This window comes from Mobula hypostoma, chromosome 5 (genome assembly GCF_963921235.1).
Source record: "Mobula hypostoma chromosome 5, sMobHyp1.1, whole genome shotgun sequence".
NCBI lineage: Eukaryota > Metazoa > Chordata > Chondrichthyes > Myliobatiformes > Myliobatidae > Mobula > Mobula hypostoma.
Window position 1 is genome coordinate 107647830 of NC_086101.1, and position 17875 is coordinate 107665704.

Below are 17875 nucleotides of genomic sequence, written 5' to 3' on the forward strand. Positions count from 1 at the left end.
TGTTACTGTGACACTGTCATTTCTTTTGGGTTCAATAACGTCTGTTCCCCACTCTGGCCTCTCACCGCCGCCTGGGTCCTCTTCTATGGTCCTCGCTCCTCTCCAGTCAGATTCCTTCCTCTCCGGCCCTTTACCTTTCCCACTCACCCGGCCTCACCGATCACCTCACAGCTATCGACCTTCCCCTCCCCAATTTCCTTTTTTAAATTTTGGCGTCTTCTCCCTTCCTTTCCAGTCCCGAAGAAGGGTCTCAACCGAAACGCTGCCTCCAGTAGTGGTGCTCTGGAATTCCCTGAATCACACTCCCTTACAGAGCTGTTATCACCATCAGGCAGTGATCGCTCAGATCCTCACTATGCCTTTCCTGCCAATTTTGCCAATGTGCTGAGTTCCTCCCGCATTGTGTGTGTGTGTGTTTTGCTGAACAAAAATCTCTTGTCCTTGCATTACTAGCAAGGCATAAACTGTATTCGAGATTGGGTCAGCCTTTCGAGCTCTTGCGGGATATAAGCAACGTACTTCGGGTCGAAACACACCCAAAATGCCAGGTGGGGCAGGCTCCATCGAGGGAGCAAACAGTCGACGTTGTGGGCTGATGTGGCGCAGGTTGCATGCTATTTTATTTTGCGTTAATTGCATTTGTGCTGATTGAGTTACAGAACGCGCCCACTTCACTGCGGAGATGGTCTTGATTGTATACGGGGGCTTCTGGAAAAGACAGCTGTTGCAAAGGTTGATACTGTGTTTAAAAAGCATTCAGCGCACCTCGGAAACACAAATTAACAGCGCCGCCCGACACTGCAGGGCGAGTGCGGACGGGATGATTGACAGGCGGTGCGGCGAGGCACGTGACCCGCGCCCGCGGAGTAGGCGGGGCTAGGACGACGTAACTGGAAGCCGGGGGGCGTCGGCCGGCGTCTCGTGACTGCCTATTATGACACCAACCGCAGCTCAGCCTTAGCACCTTCCTACTCCGGCGTGTTACTCCGCTGTGAGAGAACAGTCCCTTCTGGGAACCGAGGTCAGACGTGAGGCAGGAAGAAGACAGGGGTCACCCTTGGTGAAAGAGGTCGTCCGGGAAGGGTTTTCCGAGGGACGGTGGAGGCTTTGGCCGAGAGAAAGTTCCGGGGAACTATTTTGTTTTCGCCTGGTTGTGAGGCGTGACAGGGGCGGGGATTGTATCAGTACGCGGATCGGGGACGAGCGACGGGAGCGCGCTTCGGGAGCGGAGACCCGGGCCTCGGTGTGAGGGAGACGAGCTGACACTGACCTTGCAAGCGGGGTCCACCGGCGAGGAGAGAGTGAGAGAGACGCCCCGAGGCTGCGGAGGGAGCTGGGATCGGGTGCGGGGGGTGGCGCTCGGCTAGGCGGAGGCCCGAACATCGATTGTGCGGCGAGAAGCCCGAGGCCTGAGGCCTAGAGCAGCGGGATGAAGTTCCAGTACAAGGAGGAGCATCTGTTCGAGAAGCGGCGCTCGGAGGGCGAGAAGATCCGCAAGAAATACCCGGACCGCGTACCGGTCAGTCATCCACCTGTGTCCTGGTCACTGTCTCTCCCCACCCCCTGGTGTCCTGGTCACTGTCCCTCCCTCCCCACCCCCTGGTGTCCTGGTCACTGCCCCCACCCCCTGGTGTCCTGGTCACTGTCTCTCCCCACCCCCTGGTGTCCTGGTCATTGTCTCTCCCTCCCTCCTCACCCCCTGGTGTCCTGGTCATTGTCTCTCCCTCCCTCCTCACCCCCTGGTGTCCTGGTCACTGTCTCTCCCCACCCCCTGGTGTCCTGGTCACTGTCTCTCCCTCCCTCCTCACCCCCTGGTGTCCTAGTCACTGTCTCTCCCTCCCTCCTCACCCCCTGGTGTCCTGGTCACTGTCTCTCCCCACCCCCTGGTGTCCTGGTCACTGCCCCCACCCCCTGGTGTCCTGGTCACTGTCTCTCCCTCCCTCCTCACCCCCTGGTGTCCTGGTCACTGTCCGTCCCTCCCTCCCCACCCCCTGGTGTCCTGGTCACTGTCTCTCCCCACCCCCTGGTGTCCTGTCCTGTTCCTTAATGTCCCATTCACCCTCGACTCCCATGTTGGCCGGGGGGGGGGGTGGGGGGGGATGCAAGTTCAGCACCGGCGATTTGGGCAGAATGGCCTCTTTCCCTGTATTCTGACTCTGAACTACCTTTGATGTATTTCTTTGCTGTATGATATATTCTGCTGCAAGTGTTTATTTAGTATGAGCAGACTGGTATTTAGCCAACTGTGGGTGTTAGCTAGAGGGGCAAGAAACAATTCAGTGTGTAACTGACTCTCTTTTTTAACCATAAATAAGGTGTGACCCTGAACCAGTTAAACTCAGCCGCTGTTTGGCCAGAATTTTCTTTTTCGTCTGCCCCTTTTTTTCCCAAGTGTACAGAGTCCTCCCGGCCCTTTACTTCCACCTATAACCTGCAGCTTTTTTTCTTCATCCGCTTCCCTTCTATCACCTGCCAGCATGTTCTTACTCTGCGTGCTTTTCCCGTCTTGTTTATTCCCCTTTATAGATACTGCCTGACCTGCTGAGTACCACCAGCAATTTGTGTGTGTGTGTCACTCTGGGTTACAAGCATTTGCAGAATCTCTTGTGTTTATAAAATCTGCATTTTCTTGTGGTCTGACACTTATTTGTAAAGTGATCCACTATCGAGCATCACTAGTTTTGTCGGCATTGGCCTAGACGTCACTGAGACTTAAACCCATTGGTGTCTTGTTGCCCTTGGGGGCTGGTGAGGATACAGCTACTGTTTCTTGAAGGACAGAAGTGTCAGTGCAGCCCCTTGGTTCATTTCTGACGTCTGGTGCTGCCTGTGAGCGCCCAGCCTTTGTGGGTTTCTAGCTTGAGTGCGTTTGTGGATTAATTGCTGCCAAGTTGTCTCTGAGTGTGCCGGTGATTTTGGTAGTGGTTGTGGGTGTGCCCGTTTGGTGCAGATTATGTTGGCTGTGGTGTTGTCATGCTGACAATTAGAATCACGTGTTACACCAACTATGTTGCGTTAATAACCGATCTAAGGATGAGCTGGGGGCAGCCTGCAAGTGTTGCTATACATTGCAGTGCCAACATAACTTACCCACAGTGTCCTATAGGCTAGGCTCTGTGTGTGTGGCTGTATTGCTTTGTGTAAGGGGGCAGGGTGGAGCTGTGTCACTAACAAAGTAGCAGCGTAGCATCTGAAACCTGGGGCTGGCGGGGTGGGTTAATGAGTGGACTAGCCTTCTATGATACTGTGGGACAGATAGTGAATGGTCTTTTGCACTGGGAGCTTCTGTATAGAAGTAATCTACTTGGGATGCGTCAAACTCTGTCCCGTGTCCTTGCAACAGATTGCAGTCCTTATTGTCTGTCATCCTCCGGAAGGTAACATCATGATCCTTGTGAACTGTGCACCAGGATGCAGGCAGCCCTTGTTTCTCGTCTGCAGACCCCCGTTGATGTGCTCCGGCAGCTGGATGTTACTGTGACATTTCCCGGGAGGGAATGAGCAAGATGCTGAGCAGGGTCTTGTATCAATACCACAGCTTGTTACGTTATCGTTATTTATTCACAGACACAGCGTGGGTCAGGCTTTCCCAGCCCAACCAGCTATCTAACACTGGCCTAGCACAGGACAATTTACAATGACCAGTTAATCTCCTAACCCGTACGCCTTTGGAATGGGGGAGGAAACCCACGAGGAGAAAGTGCAAACTGCTTGTAGACAGTGGCGGGAATTGAATTCCATCACCCTGAGCTGTAATTGCATTGTGCTAATTGCGCTACTGTGACGTGAATCCTTCCCTGTATGGGGGCCTACTCCAACCGATACCCAGTGGGATAGTCGGTGATTGTGCTTTCTTCAGGTGGTGGGGCAGCATAACATTTCACAGCCACACTGATCTGGGTTCAACCTCTGCCTCTGCCTCTCAGGAGTTTGTACATTCTCCCCATCACCATGTGTGTTTCCCCTGGGTGCTCTGGTTTCCTCCTACGGTCCAAAGACGTACTGTTAGAGTTGGTGGGCTGTGGCCATGCCGTGTTGGCACCTGTGGGCTGTCCCCAGCACATCCTTGGAATGCGTTGGTCATGAGCACTAATGCATTTTACTGTGTCTTGATGTTTCTGTGTAGATTTGACAAATAAAGCTAATCTTTAAAGTTTTTTCTTGGAGGCCAAGGTTATCTCCGGTTCCCTTGTCCCATCGATCTGTGTATTTGCTTCTCTCCCTCTGGCTAATGAAGTATTAAAGAAGCTGTTTGTGTTAAATCTGGAAATCATGGGGTGGTCACAGGATTCTTCATGTCATATTGAGAGTGCAGTTTAAACTGTATTGTTGATTTAGTGAGCTTTTTCTTCAGTTTCTGAGCTCTTGCTGCAAGCTAACACTGGTTATCAATATGTATAAATATAGAGGGATATACATTGGGTAGTGTGAGTCAGTGAGCATATATAACCCTAGTCTAAACCTGGCTCTGTGATTCAGTTAAGCTTGTAGACTGCCATTCTGGTTTCAAACTCCACTGTTGGGAAACACCTCAGCTGACGCATTGTTGAACGCCAGCCCCTCTCTGTACATCATCGGACTGTTGTTTTTGTTCAGGCAAAGAGATAAGATACATTCACGATGAGCTGTATTTGTCACACGTACATCAAAACATGATGAATTACATTGCCTGCTTCAGAGATGGCCGTGCTTCCACCACCAGTATAGACACCCACAACTCACTAACCCTAATCCATACGTCTTTTGGAATGTAGGAAGAAACCAGAGAACCCGGAGGAAACCCACGCAGTACAAACTTCTTATAAACAGTGGTGGGAATTGAATCCCGATTTGATAGCTGTCACAGTAAAGTTGTACTAACCGTACACTATTGTGCTGCCCTGTGTCTTCCCATGTACCTGTAACGAATAAAGTTCATCTTTAATTCTGGTGGACAGCAGACCCAACTTGCAGAAATGGAGACTTGTGTAAGTGCTATAGGGAACTTCGATCTCATCTGCCATCACAGCGGTTTCAGCTGCTTGCCTGTTGGCTTTAGTTACCACTGCTCTAACCTAAATTATTACAGTTCCCTTGACATGGTTAATTTTAGTGTTTTCTGATTCACTTTGCAGCTAAAAAGGGAAGTTAATAGGGCCATCGGATTCTGACTCTTTAAGTTTCCTCATCCCTTTTTAGCAAAATTTGGATTGGTTTGCAAAGTCAGTGTTGTAGAAACATTGGTTCCTAATAGTTTGCATAAACCGCACATTAGGAGTTTGAGGGGATTTTGTATGTTACCAAAGACTATCAAACTTATACGGATGTAATACAGAGAACATTCTGACTGGTTGCATTGCTTAGTGTAGGGGGGCCATTGCACAGGATTGGAAAAAGCTGCAGAGGGTTGCAAACTCAGCCAGTTCAATTTTGGGCAACCCCCCCCCAATCAAGGATATCTTCGAAAGGTGATGTCTCAAGCAGGTGGCATCCATCGTTAAGGGTCCACCCAGGACATGCCCTCTTCTCATTGCAAAGCAGGGAGGAGGTACAGGAGCCCGAAGAAGAAGACCTTTCTCTCTGCCCGCCGTCTGTTTTTTTTTTGGAACAATCCATGAATGCTACCTCATTTTTTTGCACTCTTGCACAAATTATCTAAGTTGATTATTGTAATTTTTAAATATATTGCACTGTACTTGCTGCTGCAAAACTACAATCTCAGGAGTTATGTCAGTGACAGACCGATTCTGAGATGGGGCATGGTCTTGTGTTGCCTGCGAGTGGTTGGTTAGATAATACACAGAAGCAGCTCCTGCAATCTTTTACAACCTTCAGTTGGTCTGATCATTAACTAATCCCTAAAAGCAGAGACTTACTTCACTCAGAAATCGCTATTGACCGTGAAGATATTTCATGCCTTTCTATCCGAATACGGTTAAGCCTGATCTGTAGTGCATGTCAGTTCTGATCACTAACTTGAAGGTCAGCTGTGGTCTGAATGTCGCATGGGAGCTGCAGGATCTGGTGTTCAATCTAGAGAACCATTGCGTGCGGGGGCCAACACGCAATGAGTCTCCTGTTAAAGTTTCAAATTAAAGATCAGCTTTATTCAACATATACATTTACATGGTCAGTGGATTCTGGTTAATTGGGACCAAATTAGCTGAAGTTTCATTAAAATAGTCAAAAAGTATAAAAAAGTCAAGCTGCCATTTAACTGAATGACTATGTATGTTACTATGAAATACAGATCAAATCAGAGCGTTGTATGACAATACTATAAAACTGCATTAGTTCCTAATAGTTATTGCCAGAACAATTAATTTGCCTGTGTTCTTTTAATTGACAATAAATGAACAAAATTAATGCAGACATTTAGTGTAGATAATAGACTGCCTTCATACAATGCCTAGATGATTGCATCCTCCAAATCTTCATTTTCATTGTAACATTCAAGATGATTGTCGATACCTTCATAGTTCCTAATGTTGAAGTAGTGAAATAGTTTTACTTTCAAACCCCGGCCATTTCTGGCATTTCCAAGCCTGAGTGCTCGAAACTGCAGTGAGCAAAACAGTTCTTGATTGTCTTGCTGCTTATTTCTTACCAACTATCGTGACAAAACTCAATTTTTTAAAACACAAGCAACTGAAGCTAATTAAGAACTAATCACTCTAAGCATGCTACAGTGTCTAACAGTCACAAGTGCATGTGTTAGTTAGACTATTCGGCAAGTCTCTGTCCCACTCAAGCAGTATAGTGTCCCAATTAACGAAGAGAATCCAGGCTGTTTTGATTTTGTTTAAGAGTTGTCCCAAATAAACCGGAATTCACTGTATACCCTAATACAAAAATATCAGATCTATTTACAGTGTAAACTGCATTATTAAAAAGTGGTTTGAAGTGTGGATGGGCAGGAAAATATTTAAGGTTTTGGAACTAAAGCTGACTGGTATGAAGAGAAGAAATTGCTTGTAGATTTTGTTAGCTTTAAGTGATCAAGTGGACTCCTGCAGGTTACTTTTGAACGGAATATCCCAGAAAGGTGGTGAATTTGGCCCAGTACATCATTGGTAAAGCCTTCCCAACCACTGAGCACATCTACCAGAAACACTGTCGTAGAGAAGTGGCATTCATTATCAGAGATGCTCACCACCAGGTTCAGGAACAGTTACAACCCCTCAACCATTGGGCTCCTGGGGAGGGGGGAGAAAAGGAATAACTACACTCACTTGCCCACCACCAATGATCACACTTCCAGGAACTCTTTACTAATATCTCATGTTCTCGTTATTTATTTATATTTGCAGTTTGTCTTCTGCACTTGAGTTGATCTTTCAGTGATCCGGTTATAGCTACTATTCTATAGATTTGCTGAGTATGCCCGCAGGAAAATGAATCTCTGGGGTGTATATGGTAACATGTATGTACTTCGATAATAAAATTTACTTTGAACTTTTAATTTTTTGTCTTCAAGCGTTGGTTTGAGCAAATGGTTACTGCTTCTTTGAGCTGCTTTCCTTGATTCTGTTGAGCTCCACGCTCTCCCATGCCTATTTGGGAGGCCTGAATCAGAGATGATCTTCTCTCTCTGAATCACCCCATCCTCAATGCTCCCCATTCCTGCTCAGGAACTTGATGTGAATGCACTGGAGGGTTATGAAAACAAAAACTTAAAAACACCATCTCCAAACTTCTTTTACCCACAGGCAGAAGATCAACTCTTCCATTTAGCCTCCACACCCTCTATCCATAACCTGCTTCACTGCAATGCACAGTAAACGCTTCTAATCATTTTCATAATACTTTCTGATATTTATGTATGCACATTTTATTCCACATCTGTAATTTAACCTCTAACTTTATTTTTATTTAATTATTTATTTTATATAATTGTTGAATGTTTTTTGTTGTTGCTTGTTACGCCTTGAGAACACCATAGCAAGTTCCTTGATCCTGGTGTCCTATCACAGCTGACCTATGATCACTGACTACTGGCTTAAATCAGAAATTTGTGAGAAGTTTGTTAACACTGGCCTGGGAATTTTGTGGTTCTGAGCTGTCTTGTAGAGATGTGTGGGCATTTCAGCGACGTTGAGGGGATGTGTTTGATGTTCTGAGGTTTGCAGGTGGCACTGATAGACCAGAACAAAGAGTGAGTGAATGCTCAATTGTTCCGAGTGAGCAGTAGGGTGATCTACAGTCTGTATCCAACAGCAGTAGGAAGCAGGACAAATGCTCTGCTGCCAGGTATTTGTCAGGGTTCAACTTTGAATCCCAATGCACTGAGCGGCCCTCTATTGGTAGCCTACAACCCACCTGGAATGGGATAGGGATTGAAGGTGATGGTGAAGAGTGCTCATGGACAACAGGTCTATGGCAGGATGTTGTGAACTTGCAGTGCATGGCCTTACAGTTTGAGAGCTGGATTTAAGGTTAACCTCAGTTGCTCTGTTTTGCAATGGCACAAATATAATGGACTAGATAGGCATTCGGCCCATTGAGACTGTTTTATTTTCCGCCTCAACCCCATTCTGCCTTCTCCCCATTAACCTGACTTCTGTTTTCTAATTCTTTAACCTGCTTGTGATTTGCTGTTTATCCAGTTTCTCAGTTTGATACCTGAAGGAATAGTTTAAAATGGTTCCACATAATTTCTGTTCTGCCGCACAGGTGATCGTAGAAAAGGCCCCAAAGGCCAGGATAGGGGACCTGGACAAGAAGAAGTACCTCGTGCCATCTGACTTGACAGGTAAGTGGTCACTGCGCCTGTCCCTTCAGTAAGGAGCCCATGTGGGAAATATGGGCCGAGCGGTTTCCTTCTATGCCATTCCTTTGCTGCCGGAGTATAGTATTCATTGTACTAAGTTCAGCTGTCTGTATTTGTCATCTGTGTCCATGGTCTTGTGGTCCCATGTGTATTCAGCAGGCGCTGGAGCAGAATTAGGCCATTCAGCCCATTCCATCATGCCTGATTTATTATCCCCCTCACCCCCATTCTCCTGCCTTCTCCCCATGACCTTTGGTACCCTTACCAATCAAAAATCTGTCAGTCTCTGCTTTAAATATAGCCAATGACTTGGCCTCCCCAGCTGTCTGTGGCAACGAATTCCACAGATTCACCACCCTGTGGCTAAAGAAATCCCTCCTCATCTTTGTTCTGAAGTATTCTGCTTGTAATGTATTGTGCTTTTGCTGTTTGAGATTAGCCCTGCCTATCCTTGGTTACGGTGAGACATTGTTTTCAGCTGTTCAAAGCTTGAATTCCAGGGCTAATGAATGGAGATTTGAAGTATGCATGTGGAGCATGCCAGTATAATTGAGCCAAAGGATGTGTCCTTTCTTGCTTAAGGTTGTTGGTCAAGTTGTACAGCTGGTAAAATTAGTATGTATTCTTTTGTTTCAAGGTTACATTTAGCAGGGCTTAATTGATATTCTGTTGAAGGGTCTTGGATCTAAATGTTCCTCTGGCATTTTGTGTTGCTTTGGATTTCCGGCATTTGTAGAAACTTTGTGCTCTTAGACTGCCAGCTGCCTTCTAGCTAATTGCAACACCTTTCCACGAGTGCTGCCTTTGAAATGCTGAGGCTTTGGCCTCTGTCCCTGAACCCAGGTGTCAGCAGGAGGTTGATGGACGTCACTATTAAGTCCAGCCTGTCATTGTCAGACAATGACTCAGCAAATTGGTCATTGGCAGCAGCTCCAAAATTAACTTGTTTGGCTGTATCTGGTTTATTTTCTCCAGGCGCTGTTGTTTGATGCTGCACACTGACCCTTTTGTCTTTCTGCAGTGGGACAGTTCTACTTCCTGATTCGCAAGCGCATTCACCTAAGGGCTGAGGATGCCCTGTTCTTTTTCGTGAACAATGTCATTCCACCAACCAGTGCAACCATGGGACAGCTTTACCAGGTGAGTAACAGTAGGAGGAACATGGGCTATCTGCCGCTTCCACTCCCTGTTGGCCAGTCTCACTTCCGAACCCCCAGAGCTTCCTTGAGTGGAGATGACAGGTGCTGAGGGGGTGTACACAAAGTGTAAAGCCCTCAAAAGCAAACCAGATTCCCAGGGTGGGAGGGTTTGGTGTAGATCTATAGTGAGATGATGCTGGCTGTAGCACAGAGGTGCACTGTGCCATATTCTGTATACAACAGTGGTTTCGAGTGCCTTGGTTCCCTCTTTACCTTCAGCCAACGCTTTGTACGCATCTCACTGTCGTGTCCTCTTTGCCTCCAAGTTGAGCACTTGTTCGGGCCTTGAGTAAAATCTAGGCTCTTGATTCCCGATTGGTACTGAACATATAACATTACATTACAGCACAGTACAGGCCCCTCAGCCCATGATGTTGTGCTGACCTTTTAACCTGCTCTGAACACAACCTAACCCTTCCATTCTACAGAGCCCTCCATTTTTCTTGCATCCATCTTCCTCTCTGAGTTTCTTAAATGGCCCTAATATATCTGCCTCTACCACCACTCCTGGCAGCATGTTCCACACACTCACTGCTCTGTCATCTGTCCTATACTGTTCTCCAATCACATTAAAGTTATACTCCTTTTTATTAGCCATTCCCACCCTGGAGAAAAGTCTCTTGCTATCCATCTATGCCTCTTTGGGGCAGCACAGTGCAGTAGTTGGCATAACACTTAGAGTATAGACAATCTCGGTTTAATTCCTGCCGCTGCCTCTGAGCAGTTTGTACCTTCTCCCTATGATTACAAGGGTTTCCCATGGGTGCTTCAGTTTCCTCCCACAGTCCAAAGATATTGATCATTATAAATTGTCCTGTCAAGCTAGTGTTTAGTGGGTGGGTTGCTGGATGGTGCAGTATCTCAAATTTTTTAAAAAGCCCTCCATTTTCTATCATCCATGTGCCTATGTAAGAGTTTCTTAAATGTCCCTAATGTATCTACCTCTACCACCACTGTTCCATGCACCCACCAATCTGTTTGTTTATATATATTTTAAAAAGTACCTCCGGCGTTTCTCTCTCTCCTCTCCCCCCCCCCCCCCCGCAATACTTTCCTCCAATCACTTTAAAATTATGCCCCTGATATTAGCTATTTCCTCCCTGGGGAAAGGTCTCTGGTTATCCACTCTATATATACCTTGTATTATTTTGTACACTTCTATCAAGTCACCTATTGACCTCCTTGGCTTCCAAGCGAAAAACCCAAGATCAGTCGACCTATCCTCACATGACGTGCTCTCTACTTCAGGCCACAATCTGCACTCTGTACGGCTTCCATTTCCAAACTGGTGTTGTATTGTGAAGACCTGTTGCTGCAGTGTCTGCAGGATACCAAGTGCTTTGAGGGTGAACTAGCCTGCCTGCAGAGCTGACTTAGCAAGGAGTATAGGTATGGGGGGGGGGGGTGTCTGTGTGTGGAGGAGAAGTCCTGGTGGCTCGACAGTTCCCATATTTCTCTCCCTGTCTTTACTTTCAAGGAACACCATGAAGAAGACTTCTTTCTGTACATCGCTTACAGTGACGAAAGTGTTTACGGGATGTAGTCCCACGCATCGCTGCTCATCACTTCAGAGGCCAAGCATTCTCTGCACTTCCTGGTGTGCCCTCTAATCGCTGACCTGTGCATCTGTCGTTTCCTCCTGGAGAAATAGGGCTGGGTTTCAGGTGGGGTGGGGGGGAGGCTGTGTGAATGATGAGCCTTCAAATTCATTTGTTTTGATTTGTCGAGTTTAGAGGCTTTGGTGTTGTGATTTATGCAGTCCTGCTTATGGCTGTTTTTGTTTTTATTTCCCTTTTTCGTTGTGTTGGGGAGTGACTAGGTTTGGAGGGGAGGGAGAATGTCCTTCCTGGATTGTTAATTCTCCTTTTAAAATGTCAAAGTTGAACAGATGAGTCTTCTGCCAGCTGTGCTCTGTATCTCCCTAAGGACACACCTCATGTACCTCGGAGGCTAATAATAAACATCAGTACGTACCTTGCCAGTGTTATTCCTTCATTCCTCTTTCGCTGGTCTGGAGAACGGTGTTCAAGAAGGACTGTGGAGCTGTTTACAGAGGATGCTGTCTTCCATTCTTGAGAATCCTACAAGAACTTCTGGTCCTAAGAGCTCTTGAATGGAGTAGCCAGTTCCCCTCTGCTGCTTTCCTGGCACTGAACTTGTGCTACGAATTTCAAACATTGTGCTTAAAGCACCCCCCCACCTTTTCTGTAGTTTTCTACCCTTCTGAAGCCAAAGTTAAGTTTATGCACAAGTAGATGTGTGCACAAAGGCAATGGAAACCTGTTTGCAGCTGCGTCACTGGCACATAGCATCAGATTAAGCAACATTCAGAAACGAGTAAACACATTTTACAAGAACACAAATAGGACAAAGTTCACAGGTAAAACACAATTTTTTGCATGAAAGAGCATGAAGTCCATTTTAGTGCAAAGTGGTCACAGTGTTGCTATATGGTAGTGATTAGGGATGCACTGGTTGGTTCAAGGACCAAACAGGTGAAGGAAAGTAGCTATTCCTGAAATTGCTGGTGTGGGACTGTGGGCTTCTGTACCTCTGTGACAGTGGGCATGATTCGGGTGATGGGGGTCTTTGGACATGGCACCTCGTGTCGATATGGCCAGTGGTGAGGGGGTGTACCTGTGATGGGTTGTGCTGAGTCTACTATTCAAAGTGCATTTGTTATCAAAGGTTAGAGTTGGGTAGGGATGAGGCAGAGGTCAGATTTCGGGTTTATGGACAGGGAGGAGTTGGAGGACAGGTTAGGGTTCGGGGATGGGGTCCGGTTTATGGACGGAGGAGCTAGAGGATAGGTTAGGGTTCGGGGGTAGGGATGAGGTGAATGTAGAGGTCGGGTTTGGGGACAGGGATGAGGGAGGAGTTGGAGGACAGGTTAGGGTTTGGGGATAGGGATGAGGTGGATGTAGAGGTCAGGTTTGGGGTTAGGGACAGGGATGAGGGAGGAGTTGGAGGACAGGTGCACTAAATAGCAGGAGCCAGTGGTTGGAGTCGATGATCAAAAGCCTTTGATTCCCCGTGGACAGGTGTCCGCTTGGCAGGTTTTGTGGATGAAGATGGGTGACCCCTCCCCCCCCCCAAATTTTCCTCACCAGGTTGTTGAGTCCCAGGCTTGGAAGTCTGAGTAAGTAGAGTTCAAGGTCCTGTGGTCAGTGAGTCCTGCAGTCGATACCAGAGGTCAGAGACCGATGTCTGCAAGTCCAGGCCAGAGACTGGATGTTGGAGGCCAGTGTGTGAGAGTGGGTGGACTGAGAAGGAGGAAAGGGGTTATTGGGCTCCTGCATTGCTGAGACTCGTAAGTTTGGGGGCCACTTCATTGAACACCTCATCTTCATCCACCTCTTTCTTGCTTAACATTTTAATTCCAATTCCTGTTCTGCCGTGTTGGTCCATGCCCCCTCTGGTCAGAATGGAAGAGCAATATTCTGTCTGGATAGCTTCCAACCTGATGGTGAATAATGATTTCTCCTTCCAGAGGAAAAAAGTTTCCCTCCCCTTCTATTCCCCGATCTGACCTCTTACCTCTTCACGCCGCCCCCTGAATCCCCACCTTCCCTTTCTCCTATGATCCATTCTGCAGAAGACAGAGGAGCAGAATTAGGCCATTCAGCCCATCCATCGAGTCTTCGCTATTTCATCATGGCTGCTCCCAGATCCCATTCAATCCCATACACCTGCCCCCTCACTATATCCCTTAATGCCCCGACCAATCAGGAATATGTCAGCTTCTGCTTTAAGTATACCCTTTGACCCTTTGGACTTGCCTCAACTACAGTCTGTGGCAGAGCATTTCACAGATTCACCTCACTTTGGCTTAAAAAAACCCTCCATACTTCTGTTCTAAAAGGTTGTCCCTCAATTTTGAGGCTATGCCCAGCAGAAGAAACATTCCCTCCACATCCACCCTATCTAGTCCTTTCAACATTCGGTAGGTTTCAATGAGATCCCCGTACATGTCTCTAAATTCCAGTAAGTACAGGCCCATAGCTGCCAAACGTTCCTCATGTTAATTAACCCCTTCATTCCTGGAAACATCCTCGTGAACCTCCTCTGGACTCTCTCCAATGACAACACATCCTTTCTGAGATATGGGGCCTAAGACTGTTGACAATACTCCAAGTGTGGCCTGACTAATTTCTTATAAAGCCTTAGCATTCTCTCCTTGCTCTTATATTCTGTTCCCCTTGAAATAAATGCCAACATTGTATTTACCTTCTTTACAACAAACTTGACCTGTGAATTCACCTTCTGGGAGTCTTGCATGAGGACTCCCATGTCCCTTTGCACCTCTGTTTGAATTTTCTCCCCATTTAGAGAAGTCTGCAGTATTCTTCCTTTTACCAAAATGCATTATCATACATTTCTGAACACTATTCCACCTGCCACTCTTTTGCCCTTTCTTCCACTTTGTCTAAGTCCTGCTGCACTACCCACCCCCCCCCACCTATCTTCATTTCATCTGCAAACATTGCCTCAAAGCCATCAATTCCAGTACCCAAATCATTTACAAACAATGTGAAAAGTAGTGGTCCCAATACTGACCCCTGAGGAACACCACAAGTCACTGGCACTGAAGCAGAAAATGCCCCCCTCTATTCCCACTCTCTATTCCCAGTGGCTGCCTCCTGCCTGCCTGAATGCTTCTATCCATGCCAGTATCTTTTCTGTAACACCCTGGGATCTTATCTTGTTAAGCAACCTCATGTGTGGCAATCAAGTGCCTTCTGAAAATCCAAGTAAATGACACCCACTGCCTCTACTTTGTCCACCCTGCTTGTTACTACTTCAAAGAATTCCAACAGATTTGTCAGGCAAGATTTCCCTTTACGGAAACCTTGCTGACTTTTTTTTATCATTAGTCTTCAAGTACAGTACCTCAAAACCTTGTCATTAATAATGGACTCAACACTTTCCCAACCACTGAGGTTAGGCTAACTGATGTATAATTTCCTCTTTTGTCTTCCTGTGGGTTGTTAGGTCAGTTGGTCACATGCATGTAGATGGGTGTGGGCTCATGAGGCCAGAAGGGCCTGATACCTGGCTGTATCTCCAAATAAAAATTAAAGTGCTGGAAATCATAAACAAGAGACTCTATGGAGGCTTGTCTTGTCTATCAGTGAGCTTGTACTTACATTGAACGTAACAGAATAGTACAGCACAGGCCCTTCGGCCCACAATGTTGTGCTTCTCCCCACCTTATTCTGGCTTCTGCCCCCTTCCTTTCCAGTCCCAGTGAAAGAATTCGGTCCAAACCATTGACTGTTTATTCCTCTTCATTGATGCTGCCTGACCTGCTGAGTGCCTCCAGTATTTCGTGCGTTATTCAAAATGCTGGAGGCATTTAGGCAGTATCTGCAGTAGGAGAAACATGTAATGTTTTGGTTTAGAGACCCTTCTCCAGACCTGTGAAGGAGAAAAGCATTGTTTTGTGGTGATAGGATTTGGGGGTGGGTGGGTAGAGCAGATAGTGAATGTGGCTGTTGAAAGCACACCGTGCTTTGCTGGAGTGTTAGGCTTGCCAACAGCAAGGCATGGATCCTCTGCAGCTGTGGTAACGGAGAGGAGAGGAGAGACTGTGCCAAAGTCATACATGATGCCCAGCAGAAGGGGTTAGTTCTCGGAGTCACATCAGTGACACTAAACAAGTCATGAAATTTGTTGCTTTGGGGCAGCAATACAGTGCGGGCTTAACAAATTACTGCAGTTTACAACAAAATAGTGCAAAGGAGGGATCGTGGATCGTACAGAAATCTGATGGTGGCTGTTCCTGAAATGTCGTCTCTGTCTTCAGGCCCCTGTACTCCTTGATGGTAGTAATGAGAAGAGGGGATGTCCTGGATGGTGAGGGGCTTTGATGATGGGGCCTGCTGCTGCCTGGAGACGTTGCCTTTTGGGGAGGCTGGTGCCCATGAAGGAGCTGGCTGAGTTTACAACTTTGTGCAGCTTTTTCCAATCCTCTGCATCGGCACCTTCATCGCAGACAGTGACGCAACCAGTCACAATGCTGTCTGTAGACAAGCAAGAGCCTTTGATACACCAAATCTCCTCAAATTCCTAATGAAATATAGCCACTGGGGTGCCACCTTCGTGATTCCCTTAGTTGGTTCGGCCAGGTATATAGACAGATCTTCAGCAATCAAGGTATATTTATTGAAGTATGCATAGTATATAGCATCTCCTTACAGGCAGCTACAAAGCAAAGAATCCTAATGGAACCACCAAAAAAAGACCCAATGTGCAGAAAGAAACAAGTCATGCAAACAATTACAGTTCACCAAAGCCAATCCAGTAGCATTCTGTGGTAGATCCACTAGTCTCAGTGCAGTGCAGAGACGAGTAAACCCTGCGGAACAGTGAGCTGAACACTGGCCCGGCCCAGACACACTGACATTTCAATCTGGCCAGGTGCTCGAGTCCTCCAAACCTTGGGCTACTCCTCACTCTCAGACCCAGGTCCTAGCGCTTTCAGACCCAGAGACCATCGCCTTGATTCAGCAGGTGCCTGGCCTTTCCCGTTCAGCCCGGCATTTCACCAGTCAAAACTAGAGTAGTTCTTTGGGCTCAGGTCTCGACTACCTCACCTTTGCTCATCTCACCTTAGTCCTACCGTATTGAATGGCCTCCAAGCCCGCTCCAGCAATGGCCAAACATTGACTCATTTCCCACTCCTGGGCCCAGGCGCCTAGATCTGGCCCGTACACACTTTGCTGCATTGGTCCTCCTTCCTGTTTTCAGTTCCCACTGTAAAAATGTCAGGTGATACAGGTGGTTCAAAAGCTCAGCTTCGAAAGGGAAGTTGCAGGTTATTGATTGTGGTGATCATTTACCAGAAAGAGTGTGGTTAATAAAGTAGTTAATAGTTTTCTACAGGCAAATAGTTGCTGTGCTTCAGCAGTGCCATTTAAAAGATGTCGACACCCAGGAACTTGAAGTCGCTCACCCATACCAGACAGATAGGGTGAGTTGGCTAAAGTTGTTGGCTTCCAGATGCCAGCAGCCTGCATAATAGGACCCATGTACACTTTGCATAGTGAAAGACCATCTGTCTTTTCACCGCAACACACAGGCAGCTCTCTGTATCGATCTGGGCTTGTGTTCTGTGTTCCTTGCCCTGTCTGGAATGAGTTTGGATGCTAAGGCTGCAGTGAAGAAACCAGCTTGCACTAGACTGTAGCATTCTGACAAATAGCATTTGCAATTTTCCCACTGATGTTCAACTCACCTTGTGTTAAGAGCCTGTGGTAGACTGCTTCTTGTAATCCAGCTCGTCTCTGCAGGCCTGAGACAGCTGGGCTTGACTGGGTGAAGGAAGCTTACCCAGACTTACTCAAGTCCAAGGTAGTGACAGGCTCCCAAGCTGCATTCCAGCAGGTGATGTTTATATTCCACTCTGTTGTTGACACACGAGGCTACAGATGCAGGAATCAGCCAGGACACACAGTACTGGAGGAACTTGGCAGGGTCTAGAGAAGGGAAAGTTTTTTTCACACAAGTTATAAGTGTCTGGAATTGGGCTGCCAGGAAACTGATACAGTCATGTTGTTTAAGGGGCTTTATAGATAAGACATGAACGTGAAGGGATATGGATTGTGCAGGCAGAAGTTACCTAGTTTAATGCAGCATCATCCGGCACAAATTCTGTGGACCGAATGGCTTGTACCTCTGCTGTTGAAGAGATGCTCTTGAGGGGTATGGCTCTGTAACCCTGTAGTGGACTCAAAAACTCATTTGAATTGATTAGCCCCATTTTTTTTTCATTGCCCAGCATACAAAGGATGGGCTGAATGGCTGGCATTGTGAAAGGCACTGCATGGATTCCAGCCAGTGTTTTCATTCAGCCAAAGACTATGCAGACCCCAGTTTACCAGGAGTGGCAAGTGCTCGCAGACTGCAAGATCCCACCCCAGGTCTC

At 46.9% G+C, this 17875-nt stretch overlaps 1 protein-coding gene across 1 annotated transcript; it reads left to right on the plus strand.

Moving 5' to 3' along the window:
- Positions 1-1187: 1187 nt before the first annotated feature.
- On the plus strand, positions 1188-11922 carry LOC134346896 (gamma-aminobutyric acid receptor-associated protein). Its single transcript, XM_063048720.1, has 4 exons — positions 1188-1519; positions 8653-8731; positions 9771-9889; positions 11426-11922. Exons 1-4 carry the CDS (start codon positions 1430-1432, stop codon positions 11489-11491), a joined length of 354 nt encoding a protein of 117 aa, XP_062904790.1. The 5' UTR covers positions 1188-1429; the 3' UTR covers positions 11492-11922.
- The last annotated feature ends 5953 nt before the right edge of the window (positions 11923-17875 follow it).

Coding starts and splice junctions, on each gene's coding strand:
- LOC134346896 (XM_063048720.1), top strand. CDS start 1,430: ATGAAGTTCCAGTACAAGGAGGAGCATCTGTTCGAGAAGCGGCGCTCG. Junction 1,520..8,652: donor AATACCCGGACCGCGTACCG/GTCAGTCATCCA, acceptor TCTGCCGCACAG/GTGATCGTAGAAAAGGCCCC. Junction 8,732..9,770: donor CGTGCCATCTGACTTGACAG/GTAAGTGGTCAC, acceptor GTCTTTCTGCAG/TGGGACAGTTCTACTTCCTG.